Source organism: Apiospora aurea, assembly GCF_038362705.1.
Source record: "Apiospora aurea strain CBS 24483 chromosome Unknown utg000005l_segment0_segment0, whole genome shotgun sequence".
Classification (NCBI taxonomy): domain Eukaryota; kingdom Fungi; phylum Ascomycota; class Sordariomycetes; order Amphisphaeriales; family Apiosporaceae; genus Apiospora; species Apiospora aurea.
Window position 1 is genome coordinate 3,593,609 of NW_027117392.1, and position 19,458 is coordinate 3,613,066.

At 54.1% G+C, this 19,458-nt stretch overlaps 7 protein-coding genes across 7 annotated transcripts; 2 read left to right on the plus strand and 5 right to left on the minus strand.

Annotated features, from left to right (window-relative positions):
- Window positions 1-589: 589 nt before the first annotated feature.
- Window positions 590-2,077, minus strand: PG986_007661 (Proline iminopeptidase; the record flags this gene model as incomplete). The annotated part of the gene is made up of 3 exons (XM_066843883.1): window positions 590-1,146; window positions 1,235-1,969; window positions 2,026-2,077. 3 exons carry the CDS (start codon window positions 2,075-2,077, stop codon window positions 590-592), a joined length of 1,344 nt encoding a protein of 447 aa, XP_066699995.1.
- A 932-nt stretch (window positions 2,078-3,009) lies between these two features.
- On the plus strand, window positions 3,010-4,810 carry PG986_007662 (uncharacterized protein; the record flags this gene model as incomplete). Its single annotated transcript, XM_066843884.1, has 2 exons — window positions 3,010-3,132; window positions 3,350-4,810. The coding sequence occupies 2 exons, from the start codon at window positions 3,010-3,012 to the stop codon at window positions 4,808-4,810; spliced, it is 1,584 nt and encodes a 527-aa protein (XP_066699996.1).
- Window positions 4,811-5,188: 378 nt separating this feature from the next.
- On the minus strand, window positions 5,189-6,460 carry PG986_007663 (uncharacterized protein; the record flags this gene model as incomplete). The annotated part of the gene is made up of 1 exon (XM_066843885.1): window positions 5,189-6,460. The coding sequence occupies one exon, from the start codon at window positions 6,458-6,460 to the stop codon at window positions 5,189-5,191; it is 1,272 nt and encodes a 423-aa protein (XP_066699997.1).
- A 1,224-nt stretch (window positions 6,461-7,684) lies between these two features.
- PG986_007664 (uncharacterized protein) lies at window positions 7,685-10,003 on the minus strand (the record flags this gene model as incomplete). The annotated part of the gene is made up of 3 exons (XM_066843886.1): window positions 7,685-8,264; window positions 8,326-9,012; window positions 9,066-10,003. The coding sequence occupies 3 exons, from the start codon at window positions 10,001-10,003 to the stop codon at window positions 7,685-7,687; spliced, it is 2,205 nt and encodes a 734-aa protein (XP_066699998.1).
- A 2,206-nt stretch (window positions 10,004-12,209) lies between these two features.
- Window positions 12,210-13,577, minus strand: PG986_007665 (uncharacterized protein; the record flags this gene model as incomplete). The annotated part of the gene is made up of 2 exons (XM_066843887.1): window positions 12,210-12,965; window positions 13,026-13,577. 2 exons carry the CDS (start codon window positions 13,575-13,577, stop codon window positions 12,210-12,212), a joined length of 1,308 nt encoding a protein of 435 aa, XP_066699999.1.
- Window positions 13,578-14,703: 1,126 nt separating this feature from the next.
- Window positions 14,704-16,526, minus strand: PG986_007666 (uncharacterized protein; the record flags this gene model as incomplete). The annotated part of the gene is made up of 4 exons (XM_066843888.1): window positions 14,704-15,046; window positions 15,104-15,383; window positions 15,470-16,032; window positions 16,189-16,526. 4 exons carry the CDS (start codon window positions 16,524-16,526, stop codon window positions 14,704-14,706), a joined length of 1,524 nt encoding a protein of 507 aa, XP_066700000.1.
- A 1,040-nt stretch (window positions 16,527-17,566) lies between these two features.
- On the plus strand, window positions 17,567-19,083 carry PG986_007667 (ATP-dependent RNA helicase eIF4A; the record flags this gene model as incomplete). Its single annotated transcript, XM_066843889.1, has 5 exons — window positions 17,567-17,613; window positions 17,812-17,955; window positions 18,016-18,276; window positions 18,299-18,375; window positions 18,430-19,083. Exons 1-5 carry the CDS (start codon window positions 17,577-17,579, stop codon window positions 19,081-19,083), a joined length of 1,173 nt encoding a protein of 390 aa, XP_066700001.1. The 5' UTR covers window positions 17,567-17,576.
- Between the last annotated feature and the right edge of the window lie 375 nt (window positions 19,084-19,458).

Consider the following 19,458-nt stretch of genomic DNA (forward strand, 5'->3'; position numbering starts at 1 on the left):
TATCCATAAAGGGTTCGGTGGGCGTAGGCCACGAAGCGTGCAAAGTCGTCCAGTGAATCCCCCGGCAGCTCAAGTTCGCCTTGATCTGGAGAGGGTGCGTCCGAACGGCGGACGGTTACCATCACCAACTTCGGGGGACGAAGGGGAGGAGGAGGGGAGCAACGTCGCTCCGGCATGTCGACTGTCTGGTTGGCCTTGGGATGGGGGAATGCGTGGATGGGAGGACCAGAGAAGGACATGTATCGTTGAGGGGAGGACACGGTAACCAGCTCACCTCAGTGCATACACGCGAGGCATCTACTAACAAGTGGCACTTTTCAACACGTATTGGGAAAGAGGTAAATCAACAGTTGTAGCTACCGGCTGGCGAATGTCTGTAAGATATGAAGTCGGATAATAGGGACAGGTGACCTAGTGTACAGTCCATGCACCCGACAGCTTAAACGTGTCGAATCGACACTGAATCAACACCAAATACATGTACCACGCCCAAACTAGTGTTTCTTTCGAGTTGGTCGACTCGGTTGACATGCGTAGCCATCTTCTAGCACACCACAATTCCAGCGCTTCCTATGGGGTATCCGTGCAACTAGTCGATGGTATCATCACGCAACCTCAACAGCTCACGGAATACATCTTCCGACCGGCCTCTGAGAGCGCTGTGGTAAAGGACGTTTGTCTCGAAAACCTTGATACCCTTGATCTTGGAGGCGGTGACCCTAGCCGTGCCGGGATCGACGTACATGTCCTCGTAGCATGCTGCGTAGACTGGCACCTCGTTCTTTTGCAGCTGATCGATGTCGTAAAGAGGCGGCCACTTGTCGAATTCTGCGAGAATCTGTGCAGTCTCCTTGAGCGGTTTCAGGCCGCCGCAGACATCAAAGTAGAACGAGTAGACCATTTCCCCGGAGAAGTACATGGGCTCGTCTTCTTTCAGCGACTGTGGCCCAGCCCAGTCCTTGTTGAGCCACTGGTAACGGCTCAGAGTCTTGCCCACCCGCTCAGCCGCCCAATTCGCCGCTATGCCGGGGCCGTATATCCAGCAGGGCTCGTGCAGCATGGCGTAGATGGGAGCGTTGTCCCAACCCTGGTCCTGCTCAAAGGAGTTCAGTGTCGCCCGAGTGAAGATGCCAAACTGATCCAGGTCTGCTTTCATCTTCAGAATGGTATCGTGGACCTGGTCAATACCCCCATGAGCGCCAAAGTTGAGGCCAATGGTCATAAGTTGCGGTACTGTCAGGTGGCCCCCCGCCCGGGGAGAGGAACTCCCTCGTTGCCCCCAGCTCGAGAATCTTGTTGGCGACTTCCTTGACAGCCGCAACGTCACCCGGGAATTTCTTGTAGTAAGCTTGGTTGCGTTCGATGACCTTCTTGTAAGTTAAAGGGTAGACTTCCTCCGGGCCCTTGTCCAAGGCGGCCAGTCCACCCGTGATGAAGGATTCGCGCAGCCCCTCTGGGCGAAAAGATAGATACGTCAGGCTGGTCATGCCGCCGAAGGACTGGCCGAAGATTGACCATTTCTTCTTCTCCGCCGGGTAGTCCTTGGTCAGATACTTGCGGATGGCCTCACAATCTCTGACGATATTGTCGGCCCGGAATTGCTTCAGATAGTCGGCTTGTTCCTGAGGTCCCCCGATCAGAGGCAGCGTCTCGGCGGAGACGGTGGAGCTGAGGCCAACGCCACGATAGTCGAGCAGGAGGAGCTCGTAGCCTCTGTCGAGCATGTAACTCGACAAGGGACTATCCTGAGGCGTAGGGTTGCCATAGCCAGGGCCTCCTTGGAGATAGACGAGGTACGGCTTCTGGCGGGATTTGTCGTCGGCGGCGGGCTCTACTATCGGCCTCTCGTATCTGGCGGCCGAGCGGGCGAACAGCTTGAGCTTCCGGGAACCGGGGTTGGAGTAGTCCAGAGGTACCTCGAACCATAGCTCGGTCACCAGGATCTTGCCTGGGTTTTGCCTCACATTAGCTGAACTTCTACGTTGACTACGTTGCGTACAAGGTTCAAGTCGACTTGTAACATACCGGGAACTAGGAACGGCTGGCTCTTGGAGACAAGCTTGGCGACGTAATCCATGATGAGCAGCCCAGCGAAGCCGGAACAAATGCGGAGACAAGAAGTGACGACTGCAGAAAGAAAGCACAGCAACGTTTACTGGTTGATGTGATTGTCTGTGTGCTATAGGTACCTAAGCACCTACTGGGTATGAATATATTGGTTGAGGCGAAGACTGACGTTGGATGTCCGTATAAGGTTGTCTGAACATGTGCCCTGTCTACTGCATGCAAACCCCTCGTTCCAATACACCGCAGCGAATGGTGATACGACCCATGGAACCAGCCTGGAATCCCACGCCTCCCATCTTGCTGGGATTATACCTAGAGTGCAGATAAATATGTACTCCTCAAGTGTGTCAACCAAATCAAGCAACATTGCGCAGCATTAACCTCGAGTAGGCCTTCAAATGGGGACGGGATAATGTTCAATTAGGCGCAATAGGTGCTGCTAAGTACACCAAAAGGGAAGACAACTCGAGCTGGAGCGGCACAGGGCGGATGCTAACCTAAATGCTTACAAACGCGTTCTGACTGGTGACTACCTACCGCCTGCCGGATGCTGGCTGAGACAATGGATGTATGCTGAGCCAAACGTCCGTCTACAACTTATTGAATGAATGATATTATGGAGTGATGATATATCCCCATTCCATGCCAATTACAGTTGCATGGGTCTCGCGAGGGTTTATTCATTTACCTGTTAGTGTGTACCTACCTGAAGGCTCCAAACTCCGGCGCTGCCCGGCCAATGAGTACCGTCCCCGACCAAAAGGCTGCATAAGCTGCATTTCTGCAGAACCGGGAAACCTTCAGCACTATTTCTTCTCCTCCAGCTTCCGCTTCCGTTCATCAATTCCATCTTCATCAAAACAAGAACAAGAACAAAGAAATCTCTGCTTCGTCCCCCAGCTATATACATAATCGGACAAGCAGACTCAAATGCTGCAGGAAATGAATCAACAGGGCCTCACGCAGACCTTGATTGATTCCTTCAGCGCTTTGGCAAATGAAGTCCAGAACCTAACTGACCGTCAGACCATCTTGGAGCACAAGCTCCGTTACGCCCATGAACAGGTAAGCACCCTAAACACCCTTCCTTCGCCTCCTCCTCTCTTCCTCGCGCCTCCCAATCTGTATGATGATACACATTAGCTCTAGATCAAGAGCTGCTCGTTGCAGCCAAGATTGACAACCATTTACCACTGTCTGACTCAACCCTTCTACTCCCGCATCTTTTTGCCTACAAACCCGTGTTTGGAGCTGCCCAGCTAACCCGACCACCAAACTACAGTACCAACGGCTTGCCGACAGATATGCGCCGGCTTCGACAGAAATCTCAGAGACGCTGGTGAAGCTGCAGCTGCCTCCTGAACTGGAAAACTCTGCACTAGCCAACACAAACCCTGTGCCTCTCCCCAAGCGCAAGCCGTCCGACTCGAAGCACCAGATCGCATTGCTCATCAGGGAGGGCAGGCGTGTGGCTTCTTCACTCACCGAACTGAGCCGGAGCAGTCACTCGAGCAGAGACGACTCTCTGCCCCCCACCACTATGACGTCCATGTCCACAATTCTGGAACAAGACTTCACCGTCGAGGGCAAGAAGAAGGGCACACTGGACTGCCCCTTCTCGAGACCAATCTCGGAAGAGGCTGACGTGCAACATGATGCCCAAGATGGCAGCCAGCAAGCCAACGTAGACTCCACACCTCACCAGTCATCTGACCCCATTTGCGCCGCCATGTATGAGGAGACCGGCTCGCAGCACGCTCCCTCAGCCCAGGGCGGCGCCTCCAAGTGTCCCATACGATACATGGATCAACACTCGCCCGAGGAGATTGCTCATTATCTAGAGACGCATAAGCATGAGCTTCCACGTAGTCATGAGGTGTGCGTGCGCAGATATCAAAAGAACGAGGAGCACATCCGAAAATTGGATGCCAAGTACGGCAGTCTGGTTCATATGGTCGAAGGACTCAGCCGCATCCATCAACCCATGTTACCGGAGCAGGATACGAGACCCCAAAGTGATGTTGAAAGAACCTCGGACGACCGAGTACAGACGTGGGCGGAGACTGTCAGTGCCATTACTGATGACCCTGACCGTACCGCGTTGGAGGACCACTCGTCAGCCGAGGAGGATCGCCAAAGCCACTTTGATCGTCCACTCAAGGAGGTCCGCGTCGGCGAGTCTCCTAGCCGCCCGTGGGGTATATCTGTGCCGATTTACGACACACTGTCGCAGCGAGGCGACGGCCCTGAGCGTCCAGAATCGCCGCCACCTGCGCCAGTCCACATGCCCTCGCCTGTGCCAAATCCTGAGACGCCAGGTAAGAAAACTGGTAAATGTCCTTTCGATCATACCAAGATGAAGATGAATGGCTTGACCCCGCCGCCTATGCGTACCCCGGAAGACAAATGCCCAGACAGACTCGACGGCCCTCCAAGCAACCTGCCCTTTAGTCCTGCTACGCAGACCCATGCTCCCTCCACCTCCCATGACGACCCCTGGTCAACCCACGTCCCTAGATGCCAAGCAATTTACACGCCCTGCACCGGCGAACACACCACAGATGATCTTTACAGGACCAGTCTTTATTGGATATCCCATGGAACAAGCTGTACAGTTCATGCAACACTTTCAGGGGCAACAGCAGTAGTAGCCTACGCGACACTACTACCCTGGTGGTGCTTACTGAACATTGATTCTCTTGCTTTTGAGCCAGCAACAGAGTTGGAACTTTTGGGTTTTTGATTTGTTGCATGGCGTTTTCTGCCTCACGAACATCGGCATGGCGTTGGTTACTTGTATTTCTAAGTTTATTTGCACTGGTTGGCGAGACTCAAGATACCCCAAAGAATGTTTGATGATGCACTGCTTTTGATAGTTTAATTGAAACACAACATTGCCGTTGCCTCGTCGCTACGATAATCTTAGGTATCTTTCCGTGTCCAATGTGACTTTTTATCAGCGATGACATGTATTGCGACACACAAGGGTAACCCAAACCAAAACCCCTTCCTAGATTGTTGAATTCGTCGTGCTCCTGAACGCCTAGCCAGACAAAACGCCGCCATCCCATGGACCTTCCTGCCTGTCTATAACCGTCATACACCCAACCCACTGTACAGTCTATTTATCGGTATTTTCGGTTGGGCTGTCGTCGTCCCTGTACCCATGCTCCATGGCGTCGGTTTCCCACAAAGAGATATCGTCATCGTCCATCAACGCCGCCGCATCCGACTCGCCCCGCCTCGAGGACCGGCCGCCGCCGCCCAGGGTGGACGAGAGGACGCCCTGCTCCAAGTCCCCGTCGTCGTCTCCGTACTCGCCGTAGGGGACCTCGCCCTCGGGGTCGATGACGCCGCCCGTCTCGGCGGCCTCCTCAAGGGCGAGCTCCTTGGCGCGGGCCATGGTGCGGCGGTAGATGACGAGGCCGATGGCGGTGCCGACGACCATGCTGAGGAGCATGCTGAGGTAGTTGATGGCCTTGTCGCCGGCCGTCATGGCGTCGCCGCCGAGCATAGCGAGGCGGCTGCCGATGAAGACGTGAATGAGCAGCTTCGGGGAGGCGAGGGCCGTGGCCAGCGCGAAGCTCAGGGGGCTGATGCTGGGGATGGTGGCCAGGAAGCCGTTGCTGAGGCTGTAGGGCAGGGGGCAGAAGCGGATGGCGGCGAGGACCCAGAGGCCGTCATGGCGCAGGACCTGGCCGAGGGCGACGAAGCGCGTGTCGTTGCCGACGAGGCGGTCGACGTAGCTGCTGAAGACGGTGCGGCTCGTGAAGAAGGCCGTGGTTGAGCCGGCCACGGTCGCCGTCGCCACGATGGGCCAGCCCCCCGGGAAGCCGTAGACGAGCCCCGCGATGGTGATGCTGGTGCTGTAGCCGATCATGGGCGGGAAGGCGCAGCCGAAGGTCATGAGCCAGACGATGAGCCAGCCGCCGGGCAGGTCCCGCCAGCCCTGCGCAAAGGGCGTCAGCCAGGCGAAGATGCGGTGCGAGAAGACGAGGAAGACGACGCCGAGGACCAGGACGCCGACGCCCGCCGCCGAGGCGGCCAGCTGCTGCCAGAACGACAGGCGCGCGTACAGCCGCAGGACCCAGTTCATGGCGTTGGTGCTCGTCCGCAGGATCCGGGCGCCGAGGGGCCGGTGGTTCTCGCCATTGGGGCCGCCGCCGCTGTTGGTGCGACGGACAAAGGACGTGGTCGAGAGACGGGTCGCGCTCGAGTTTGCTCGATTCGGGCGCACCCAGGGCGGCGGTCGTTGTTGTTGTTGCTGTTGTTGGGAGGAGGGACTCCTCGGGGAGGATAGGAATTCGGAGCGGCCGGTCGTGGGGGAGGGCGTGCCGATCGGGGAGATGGGCAGCGAGAGCGCTTGCGCGGTGGATGCGTAGTCGGCCGGCATTGTTTGGACAGGACAGGACAGGACAGGACAGGATAGGATAGGATGGGATAGGATGAGGAAGGATGCTTGGCGTAAAAAAGGTGTTGATTCTTAAAGGATATACAGTCTTTTTCTTCTTCTCTCCTTTTCCTGGCTAGGTACCTACTCTCTCCGGTCCCCAGAGGACGAAGGTGAGAGTGGTGCTTGTGCTGGGTTGGCTTGACTAGAGCAACCAAAGGGCCTTCTTCCTGAATCAACGATGCCCCCCAAACAGTGACTGGGATTGGATAATTGTCGGCGCCGAAACTATCCCTCCATCTCAATAGCTATGTTCTCGGTCGGGGCAATCGTCTTTTTTTGGGTTTGGGGTTTTTTTTTCCCCCAATAGGCACAGCGACGTATGCTGCTGTCCAATGCTAGACAAGTATGTTCGTTTTATGTACTTTATGTCGTAGTAAGATGGACGGAGGCTCAGCCACAATCTGACTGAACGGACGGTGGAAAAAGAATGGTGGTGGAAATGGAAATCTATTGTACAGCCCAGGCCCCGACTATTGAGGATCAACAAGGGGAGAACCGCTGCTTGTATAGGAACATGTTCGAGAAACGGGCGACGAAGGAAACAGCCCTTTGCCCAAATTTAACCATTGACTCGTTTCATCTGGTTCAGCCCATGTCACAGACTGGTACAGTGGTAGCAATGCTCGACCTACCTGATCAGTCTAACACGAGGACGAGGGCCTAGACGCAGCTCCGAGTGGATTACATCATGCAGGGGTCTTGGACTCTTGTTGAAGTTGGGGTCTGCGCAATCCCTCAATCCCTCAAAGCCGCCTCAAAGCCGCAAGGAGCCCCCCAAGACAACCCCCAAAATACCCCCCCAAAAGGACCCAAAGCTCCTCGACAGCTCCGGCCCCGGTGACAGGACAGCCTCCAAGTCAACTAACTAACCCAGGGGCTAAGCCTCTAAGGGAGCTATGACCCCTCCCCCCAACCCCCCTACATCCCGGATCGGCCTCCAAAAGCCTTCCATTAGGTAAGTCCAACACGGCATAGTACAGCTCGCCAATCTAATAAGGCAGGTAGCTGATCGCGAGAATACTACTATAGCAGGAGCCTTACTCGGAATCAGAGTCTACCTAGCCAGGCCCATCAGAAGTGCATCATTTTGCAACTGCCCGGTGTGCATGCAGAACACGCATGGTTAGTTATTGGTTCCTTTCTTTATTTTGTCTTCTCTATCTGTCACCTGACTCTATTCCCACCACCGCTGCTGGGGCCTTTCGGGGGATCTCTAACTAGAAGCCGGACGGTGCCGTCCCCAATCTCCTTTCCTTGACTGAGGATGTCCGTCTTCTCCTTTGCCTCGTCCTTCTCCTTGCCGCCATCGCTGTCGCGCGACAGCGACTTGTCCCAGCTTCGTGCGTCGATGCCCAGAATCCCGCCCATGTTGTTACGGTCGCCAGGGACCGAGAACTCACGGTACGCATACCGCCATTCGTTGAGGAAGTTGCGAATCGCTTTGCCTACCTTGTCCTTGCCATTCTTGCTATGATGACCTGTACCGGTGATGGCGTAAACAGGGCGGCTTTCCTTGCTGTTGTCAAGGAGCACGCGCTCTAGATACTCGACCGCCTCTTCAGGATGGAGTCCATGAAGATCCACGTAGATCTCGTTCCCGCCGGTACCGGCTTTATTGCGCTCTTCATACAGCTCGCGCGCGGCGTCACGGTGGGCTTTCCTCATAAGGTCGTTTTCACTCTGACCCCGGAGGCTGAGCGCCTTCGCAGCTCGGGCATCATTCCGGTTCCAGGCTTGAGCAGCACTGAATCAGTAGGGTCAGCAAGGGCCTTTCTTCATAAGACATGGTTTCACGAGGGACTTACCTCTGTAGGAACTTGTTGCGGAGGCCACCGTGTCTGATGGCCTCCTGGCGAGCCTTGAGATACGCCTTGTTGGCTTTCTCTCCGGTTTCCAACCAAGGAATGTGCTTGGGGCTAGGAATCGCTTGGGCTGCAGCGCTGTTCTCACCACCCCTCATATTAGTAGAACTTCCATTGCGCCCAATCTTCTTTCCATCGGGCTTTCCCACAGATGGTGCAGGCGATGGCGACATTTTGACTATATCGGCCATGGAGCTGGGTGTGAGATTCTCCTTGTGGCCATGGCCATGGCCACCTCTCTTTCCATGGTGCTTCTTGCTTGGCTTCGCGGAAGCCGACCCCAACGAGGGGAACGCATCATTATCGTCGATAGCGGGCGCAGCCAGTGATTCCCGCGGCTGGTGACGACTGTTAGGTCGCGATCGCGGACGGTCATTAGCATGAAGGTTTTGCGGCCGAAGCCCTGGAGGCGGAGTAAGTCCGTTTGTCGAGAAGCTGAAGCTGGGTGCGAACGGGTTGAGCTCTGGCGTGGTCGGACGGAGCGCCGGGAAAGAAGTCAAGTCCTGCACCGAGAGGTTCTTCTGGGGCGGCGTGCTGCTTTCATCCACAGATAGCTTGTTCATGAGATGTGCCGGATCGTGGGAGAATATGCATGTTGCGCCTGCAAGGCAGTTGCCCATGACCCAGTACCTGTTCTAGTTAGCATGTGGCAATAGCTTCAAGCACATCGAGGTCCCACTTACTTGCACAAATGATTGCTCAGGTCGTGGCTGAACCGGCAGTCGGCGCGCAGGCACTGGCCCTGAGACAAGTAGAACTTGCAGATGATGCCCGACTTCTGTTGGTTGGAGGGCGTGACGGGCCTTCCGCCGTCGGGCGTCATAGCCTTGCCAATGAGAATGCTCTTGGCTTCCGGAGTGAGGTGCGTAGCACTGGTGGAGTCGGACCCTTGACTGTCCATGATGGCAGCAACCGTAGCACTAAGATCATAGCCGTGGAGAGCAAGAGCCTCCTCAATCTCGTCATCTGTCTTGGACTGCCCCAATATAGAGCGCAGCATGTCGTAAGGTGTCATGTCCGACTGCTGTGCAGACACATACTCGGGCGCGGCTGCGTTGAGGCCGCTCGGAGTGCCTACGGAAGAAGAGATACTGAGGGCATCGTCGCTGACAAGCCAGTCGACATTCTCCGACTGGAAGTCACCATAGATTTCCTGCGCGGGGCTGGTGTCACTTGCGAACTCGTACGCGTTGAGGTTCGGACTATGCGGGATCACGGGCGCGGCAAATGCTAGGCGCGGCGACGGTCGGGGAGACGAGAACGGAGATACCGTCGACGACTTTGTTCTACTGAGCGTGCTGGGCACAAAGCCCGGCGGGGCGAGAGGGCTCACGCCCAGACGCGGAGAGCCGGAGACAGGTGTTGCGGACGAGCCTCCCCTCCAGGAGGCGGGAGACGGGCGTCGGAGTATAGTCTGCCTAATGGGCGGGGGCGAGGTGGCAGTCCCTCCGCCTTCGCGGTATCTCCATAGGACGTCAAGCACGACGTTTTCTAGGCTGTTCCCGGTCAGGGAGGTTTCTTTCTTGAGCAGCTCCTCGAGCTTGTCCGTCTTGTCTTCTTCCTCCAGCGAAGGGTCCTGCAGGACCGGCAGGCATATCTCGTACGTGTCGTCCGAGACCATGATGGCGCGAGCTGGGGCTCGGTCGGAGCAAGCAAGGAACGTGTGGTGTAGGTGTTGGGTCGAGGAAACGGAAGGAAAAGGAGATTAAGGCGAGTGTTGGTCAGGTCGGTTTAAAACGATGGAGATGTATGTCTAGCAGGGTAGCTTCTGGAAGACGGGTAAGACGAATCATAGGCGCTGAAGGGCTCGATATAACTGGTAAGCAAAAGAATTGATGGTGGATCAAATCTAGTGTAATGTTTATGTATATAAGTGGTGAGGGAGTTTGGTTTCGGTCGCGAAAGTGTCGAGACGGGCGGGCTGTATCAAAAAAGGGATGCCGCCGAAGAAACGAAACGGCGAAACGGAGGAAGCAGCCGTGGTCAGGGGCGGGAAAGGAACGACACGAATGCTAGCTGAAGGCCGGCAACAGGTGCATGATTGGTTCCAAGAAGGTCAGAGAAGTAGTTTGGGGGTTGGTGAGTGTGAGGTAAGAGAAAAAGCCAGGTAGCGAGTGCGATGGAAGCCTGGGGATGGCTTCTTTTTGGCGGTCGTTGCTCAGCTGCGACGCAAGTTGACGACACAGCGACACAGACAGAGAGACACAGATCGGTGCTTGCCTTGGGTTGCTGACTGCTGCTGCTATCGTCGGAAACTGTGGCAGTAGCAGTAGTGGTAGCAGTAGTAGTAGTAGCTGTAGTACAGTAGTCGTAGCACAGCCGGTCAGTAGGTCGGTAGGTCGGTAGGTCGGTAGGTCTGTAGAGCCAGGCAGTAAGTCAGGGTGGTGGTAGTATGACGGGGCAACCAGGTTGGGAGCTCTGGCAGCCTGGCGGGGTCTTTTCCCGCTACTTTAGGGGGGGCTGCTCGTGGGTCGTCTCCTTTTGGGACGCCAGTCTTTTACTGGAGATTGGACTACTATATGTGTGATTGGGAGTGGGAGAGCAGAAGGAAACCTTATGATGCACGCCTCGAGTGGGGGAGGGAGACGAAGGACCCAAGGGCCCCCCCCTTCAACCCTTTTTAGGTTGGCCGAGACCTGTGCTACTCTCACTGTCTGTCAATGTCATGTCAGTCCGCCCGAGAACGAAGGCAACGAAACATCATCGCCAATCACCACCACCACCTGTCGGACATAAGCCAGCCAGCCAGTATTTGGTGTTCAGTTCAGTAGATAGGTAGGTATTGACATGCCGAGTGCATACCTGGTATATTCTTACAAGTCACTTACACACGTTACACTTGCTATATTGACTGTCGCGACATTCAAACACTTGACCAGCCAGTGCCACCCAATCCCAGCTCAGCTCCTTCGCTCTGTCGTACCTAGTCCGTAGAGTGTGCCACCATCCGCCTTGTCTCAGCCGTCTCGACGCTGCTTGTACATGACGAACTGGCAGATGGATGATCAAATAGGTGGTCGTATTTCCATTCCATTCCACTCACAACAACTTTTGGGGGCCGGCTTTCTGCCTCCCCATTGGCCAACCCAAGCAAAAGCACTCACCGAAAAGCACTACGGTACGCGATGACCGACATGCAATCGCATGCAGTCAACAACGGGGGACTGGAGCTGGGCCCCCGTCATACGAGTTTCCAATTATATCAATGAAATACCTTCTCCCAGTCGATTGTGTACCTACATGCTATTTATTTACCTGATGCGCCTGGTTGCCCAAGTGCACCAGATTGCTAGGTAGGTATGTACCTTATGTACCTACTTAGGAATGGACACACTAATCTACCACCATGGCGCTCCCAAGGTTTCGCCTATTGCGTTTATCGCCGATGAGCATCTTGGAGCGAATAGGACGATCCGGTATACACAACCCCGTGAATAAATCCGGTCAGCAGAGAGACCGCAAGGCTTATAGAGTTTGATTGGCTCACAAGTCGTCCTCCCACATTCTTGGTCTCTTCCCTGCACAACTCACCCACGTCGTCAGCCTTTCTGGTCAGCAGGACATGGCGATACATCCGTGTATCGTGGAGAATAGGTGCAACCCGGCAAGCTCTGCGCAAGCTCTGCGTAAGCTCTGCGCAAGCATGGCATGGGGCGGGTCACGATAATGCCTACGTACTTGCGAGATCTGCGCCGTCCTATTTGACATCGTACATGAGATGAGGCCTGAACCTTTCTTATGCGGCTGAACTGTTGCCGTATACGGATATTAGGGCTGCAGTAGCCGGCTGATGCAAACCACCCCTATTCATCATCTTGTTCCAACCACTATTTCCCGAAGTACTTTTTGCAGACATCAGAGCCAGCAGATGCGTCCAACCCTGATGCGCTGTTGGGGATGAAGTTGTACGGCGAACTGATGGCCAGCTGGTAGTCCCAGCGTGGGTTTCCCAGCTGCGTCTTCCAGGTCCAGAAGATCCAGCCGTTGGTCTTCTCATACAACCGCTGCTGCGCTCCCCACCACTGCCGGTAGAAGGCGTAGTTCTGGCCCTTGTGCGGGTCGAACTCGGAGTTGTTTTCGATGCTGCCCTTGACCGTCAGGCTGAACTCGCCGACGGCCTTGGGCGTGTCGTCATCCGTCAGCCGGTTGTCGTCCTTACACGTGTACCACATATAGTCGGCCTGCTTGGCGTTGTCTTTCTGCGGGATGGCCTCGCCCACGTAGTTGTGGTCGTCGAACATGACGCGGCTGTCGGACGGCAGATCGGAGTTCGGGTCGCCGGAATCCCAGAGGCCATCCATGAACTGGACGTGGAGGCGGTCGGCCTGGTTGATGCTCATCGAGTCCTCGACGGCCCGAACGGCCTGCAGCGCCTGGGGATAGTAGACCTGAGTCAAAGTGTCTTTCTCCTGCTGGGATCGGTCGTTGCCCCGTTCCGGCTCGTTGACCACTTCGATCACGCCGACCGCCTTCTTGTACGACGTTGTGTTGTATATACGCTGCGTCATCCAGGTCAAGAACTTGGAGGCTCGGTCGTAGTTGTTCTGGCTGAAGAAGCCAGGCCACCACTGCTGCGTAAGACACTACCGCCGATATCAGTAAGCCTACGACCTCATTTCCCGTACCAGAACACCAATACTTACTTGACCTGTGAAGGCATCGACCAATTTCTGTCCGCCTGGTGCACCGTGAAGATCGATAATGACGAACATGCCGAGGTCGGCAGCCTTCTGAATAACGGCATCGAGATACTTTAGGTCAATCTTGGGGAAATGCTCGCTGGAGTCTACAATATCCCGGTAGATCCAGTACCCCATGGGGATACGGATGGTGTTGAGACCTGCATCGTGGATCTTCTGGACATCAGTCGGGGTGATCCAATCCCGATAGTGTTTGTCGAATGCTGCGTCTGCCTTGGACTGGCCCAGTTTGGAGACACAGTCGAACTCGGACTGGCATGCCCCCGGCTGTGTGCTTGTGACGCAGTCCATGTCACTCCATTCCGTCGACATCATCCACGGCTCCGAGACGAGCCAGCCCCCGAGGTTGACACCGCGGATCTTGGACGGAAGATTCGCCCGCTTGTCAAGGCCGGCGATGCTCCTGTTGAACGCCTCCAGGTCGCGTTCCCATGGTAGCCAGGCTTGAACGCCCGCCGTTGCGACTACCAGGGAGAAGAAAGCGTTAGACCTCATTGTATCGAGCCAACCCAGCAAGAAGTCAATATTCTAGAGATGGTTAGAAGTCCTGTCTTGTGTCCCTTCAACATGCACAACCTCAGAGTCGAACCTAGGCTACGTATTTATATGTTTATCAAGACCCATTGGATTTGTTTTCCATCCGAGCAGAGAGAAATGTAGAGCCAGAGTAATGGTGCGTCGCTCTGTTGTTGCTTACTACATTGCAGCTATTTGTTACCTTCCTAATGTAGCCATTGATCGATGACGATATGCAGCCTGCGGACGGCTCATTTCCGCGTACTTGCTTTTTACGAGAAATTTTGCGCGTTGCTGAAGCTGAAAGGCAAGGCTTCAGGGATTGGTCAGGGATTGGTCAATGATAGTCAGCTGCATGTATCGGTGATGTATTTATAGAATACAGTAACACGACTATGTCCTAATGAGACATTCGCTTAGAAACTGACCAGTGGTTATTCTCATCGAATACTATCAAGATATCTATATAATATAACTCTTATATTCAGTATATTTCAGGTCTGGTTTGGAAAGTCATAAAATTGGTTTGCTCCCCCTTTATGCAGGCGCCACTTTCGTAGGGCCAAAAGCGGCCATCGTCATCGTTTGAGGAACCACCAACATCCGGCCCAGTCATGCCACCACCTCGGAAATGCAGCAGTCTGCCCAATGCGGGCTCATGCAAGAGTAAGAATTAGTCCGCTCAGAGCCGTTGTCGGGCCGTCTTGATCAACTACTCGCAGTCTTACGACGGACGAAGTCCCGGGAGTATTTTATCATACCGTCTGCTGACATTACAGCATCATTGCTTACTGAGCCCCAATGGGCTCATCTGGCCCTGTCAATTCCATCGTATTGTGGATGTTTCTTCGCTCCAACATGCAATTGTAGTTCTACTGCACTGTCGGAAGCTATAAGCGTTATTGTGTATTCACTACCTCGTCAGTGCAGGGATAGCGCACGGCAGTGAATGGTTGGCTTTCAGCCAAGGCCTATTCACTACACACCGGTAGAGCCTCAGTAGCCATGGGTAACTCTGTTCATATCCCTCGATGCTCGTTCTCTAACGGCTTAAGAACTGTGCAATGTTAAGTCCACAGGCAGGCAGCTTGCTTGAGGCATTTGCTCAGGGAATTTCATCGTCATCGCCCCCACCAAACCCAAAGCTGAAGCCGCCTCCGTTTGTGCCTGACTGATCATCATGAAGACCAACCGCTTCTTCCCATATCCGTTTTTTTCCATTGGAGATTCGTTGCATTTCGGCGAGAGCCTGGTCTAAAAGCTCAGGTTGTTTTGCTCTAAGGCGTTCAACAAACAAGTCATATGGGCTCTCAATCTCCTTTCCGAACCCTGTGACTTGGTCAGGCTTGTGCTTCAGAAATGACAGAACATGTGCCAAGTGCTTTTGCGAATTTGTGACGAAGTTCTGAGTGAGGGCAATCCCCGCCTCGAGATTGATGACCAGGTGCCTATAAGGAGGTCAGCATCACGTAGTACATTGGTCGTGGACAGTAGATCGAGCTTACCACCACCCACTTGGGACGTAGAGCATTTCTCCTGTGCGGCAGATGCCTTCGATGCAACCTGCTTCTCTTCTGGCATCTGCATGGAAGGTGAGCAAGTACTCAGCTATGCTGAGAGGACTCGTCACTTCACTGCTATCCTCGGAAACAAAGACACCAGGAGGAGTCGCAACACTGGGAGGGAACATGAGCCAGTACTTTGATCCTTGGATAACAGCATTCCATGCATTCGTTGCATTTGGATCTTTGTGGAAAGTCGAACCGCTGCGCTCCGGGCCAACGACTATTCAGGTCATATCAGTATTGAATTATATGGCACTATGATCTTGTGATACACCACAAGAAACACGTCCAAGGGGTTCTACTTACTGAGCCAACGGTATGCTGGTCGCTCCTGTCCGAGTAAATGGAAGAGGTCTTCTCCGAAACACTCTGGAGGCCAGTAGGCAGATTTCTCGCCTTGGCCGACCTGCAACTGCATCTTCTCTGCAAACCGCCTGTCAAACAGATATAGCGGACTCTCGTCATTGCTATTCTGCATGTAGGTATTGTATGTAGAGAAGGGCCAATCTACAGCCTCGGCGCGGAACTCGACATCCGGGTACATTTTGTTCAGGGTATCAATGCTCCAATGATTGTAGACTGGCCATTTTTGGATGAAGTCGGTGAGGATGAATGGCTTCTCGCTCCATTTCTCCAGGTACTCCTTCTGTGTGAGATCCCTCAGTCTGGTGATTTGATTTCCAGCGGGTATAGCAGAAACGTAATTCTGCAGGACAATTTGGCTGCAGGCGAATGGTCGATGGAGTACATCAGAGAAGACGTTACTGCAGTCAATTGTTGCTAGTGCTTTTGGGGGCAGCTGAAGCAGCGTGCTTCTCCAGGTGCCCTTCCAGTTCGGCAAATTTGAAGATGGCTTGTCTTCATACGATCTGTACCAAAGTCAACACCTGAGCATGCTGACAATGATTCAAGGGGTTGGTGCAGCCCCCAATGAGCAAGAGTTCCTGCGTGACTCATTGTTGGACAATAAACTGCGACGAATCGCAGCAGGACTCTGCACCAAGAGTCAAACACAAATTACTTACTCCAAGAAAATCGGCTTCCACAGGTCATCCAGGTGGCAGAAGGCGTAAAGAAAACGGCATGTGGCACCAACGGATTTCAACGATTGCGTGTCCAGCAGTTCGAGGACCTGTAAGATCATCTCATCCGGCAGACATCCCAGGAAGCCCAGAGAGGCCCGCGCCGATGGGCCAGTGGCAAAGTATTGGTTGCCCAGGGGTTTGACACCCAGAGGATGAACAGGAATAGACTCCGCTGTTGACTCAACTTCTGGCTCTTGTAAGGTGACAATTCTGGGCTCTCTAGGCACCGCAGTGACATGGCCGCCACTGGTCAGTCCCGAGTCCTGTGACAGCAGCATTCTATGTCGGGATATGGGGCGCGTTTAGAGACGGAGTTGTTTGCCCCCGTGTGTTGTTGAATAGCACCAAGCGAAGGTGGTGGTGGTGGTAGATTTCCACAGGGCAGGAGCCGGCGATACTGCAAGTACTGTAGGAGAATTGGGTCTCTACTGAATGAATGGCTTACAGTATACTACAAGATGTATACCGCTTAGAAGGAAGGTGCTGCTAAGAGTCGGTGGTGCGACCAAGCCTCGGCGAGCATGAAAACGTCCAGCAGAGTTAAGCAAAAATGATATTGACTACGACACAGCCAACTGAACAAAAAAGATACTGCATGTATGAGTTGACCGCGGTTTGTTCTGTGACTGCTGTTCTCTGTATCTGCCCTCTCTCTCTTTACTCCGGCCTCATGAGCCCATTTTCGGACCGTCTCAGCACCAGGGAAAAAAGACCTGGTCGATTTTCCAACTTTTCGGACCCCACCAACCAAGAATAATCGCACCACAATTACAGCATTCATTGCCCTCTGCCGCAGTGCGGCGTGCCTGAGAGTGAGTGCCCAAACACCTAAGCGTCCAGTGAGGGTGCAGGGTGGCAGGGTGGCATTCGTGCAAGGTGGGGGCAACCAGAAAAATCCCATCTTCCCACTAAAACATTGAATTCAGAGAGGCTGTGGTCCGTGCACGGCGCCAAGGCCCATTGACTGGAGCTTTTCGCCCAGTGCTGAACAGAATTCTAAATATTCGAGGCATCTTAAGAGAATTTTTTGCTGCTCCCTCTGTCTGCCCCCCCTTCACAAGTTCTCTTACCCAACAACAACCTGAAATACCAAGGACAAGACATACCCCCAACTAGATTTGTACAGCTCTCACTATTCGAGAGCGTCTCTTCTGGTTCTTTTCACTTCTTCCAGCTCTTTTCAGTTCTCAGCAACTGTTGTCGCAGGACCTTCTTCGCTTCAAGCGGGACATTCTGCGCAATCTAACCCCGCCACCACAAATTCATCACCACCAGTCGCTTGATCCAGCAGGTCGGGATCAAGCACTTTCTTCACTCAAACCGCAATCATGGCTGCCGATAAAGGTCTGGAGGATATTCCGGACAGTAAGTCGTCACCAAGAAAAAAAATACACAATTTCCCCCTCCGTGATTGATCCTCGGCCACCTACTCTCCTCTGCCCAAGTGGTGGGTGGTTCGTGGCATTTTTGCCGCGGGGTCGGTCGGCGGTCAAAGAGGCCACTGATGAACAAGAACAAACACCTCACTGTCTACTCCATGCTAACATCTATGCTCTCTTCCAGCCCAGATCGAGTCCAACTACGATGAGACTGTCGACTCTTTCGATGAGATGGCCCTGAAGGCCGAGCTCCTCCGTGGTATCTATGCCTACGGTTTCGAGCGCCCTTCTGCCATCCAGCAGCGCGCCATCATGCCCGTTATCAAGGGTAAGAACACACCGCATTGCCGAAATGATCATGTCACATGCTAACGTGGTTTGCTTTCAGGTCACGATGTCATTGCCCAGGCCCAGTCTGGTACTGGCAAGACTGCTACTTTCTCCATCTCGACTCTCCAGAAGATCGACCCCGCCGTTAAGCAGTGCCAGGCTCTGATTCTTGCGCCCACTCGCGAGCTGGCTCAGCAGATCCAGAAGGTTGTTATCGCTATTGGCGATTTCATGCAGATTGAGTGCCACGCCTGCATTGGTGGCACCAGCGTCCGTGACGACATGAAGGCCCTCCAGGATGGTCCCCAGGTCGTCGTCGGTACCCCCTGGTCGTGTCCAAGACATGATCCAGCGTCGCTTCCTCAAGACCGACAGCATGAAGATGTTCGTCCTCGACGAGGCTGATGAGATGCTTTCTGTAAGTTGTCCCGGCGCATTTCCTAATGACCAAGATATCCTAACCTGCTTGTAGCGTGGTTTCACCGAGCAAATCTACGACATCTTCCAGCTCCTTCCCCAGTCTACCCAGGTCGTCCTTCTGTCCGCTACCATGCCCCAGGACGTCCTCGAGGTCACCACCAAGTTCATGCGTGACCCCGTCCGTATTCTCGTCAAGAAGGACGAGCTTACCCTGGAGGGTATTAAGCAGTTCTACATTGCTGTTGAGAAGGAGGAGTGGAAGCTCGACACCCTGTCTGATCTGTACGAGACGGTTACCATCACGCAAGCCGTCATCTTCTGCAACACCCGCAGAAAGGTTGACTGGCTCACGGACAAGCTCACTGCTCGTGACTTCACTGTCTCGGCCATGCACGGTGACATGGACCAGGGTCAGCGTGATCTGATTATGAAGGAGTTCCGATCCGGCTCCTCGCGTGTCCTGATCGCCACTGATCTTCTGGCCCGTGGTATCGATGTCCAGCAGGTCTCGCTGGTCATCAACTACGATCTCCCCGCCAACCGCGAGAACTACATCCACCGCATTGGTCGTGGTGGTCGTTTCGGCCGAAAGGGTGTTGCCATCAACTTCGTTACCGCTGATGATGTCCGTATGATGCGCGAAATCGAACAGTTCTACAGCACCCAGATCGAGGAGATGCCCATGAACGTTGCCGACCTCATCTAAACCCGGCACGCACGCGGCGATACCCAACAGTCCATCTCAGTCTTAGTTGCATAAGGGATACAGTTTTCACTCTTGCGCGCGCATTGGCGGTGGCCCCTCTTTGAGAAGGGGCCACTGCATGGTGATTTGATAGACGATGGGCGATGTCTTGTCTGTGTTTCGGGCGTTATACTGGGGAGTTTCCAGTAATGAATGACGGTCGGTGACGGGCAAGAAAAAGTTTTGATGCATCTGGAGCTTTCGGCCAAAGTACTGGGTGCTTAATAATGCACAAGGGAAGCACGATCTATAGTCCTGCAAGGATTTGCCGACTAGAATCGTTCTGCCTTCTCATTTGTCTCTGTACCTAGGCCAGAAGCTTTTTTCTCTTTGCGA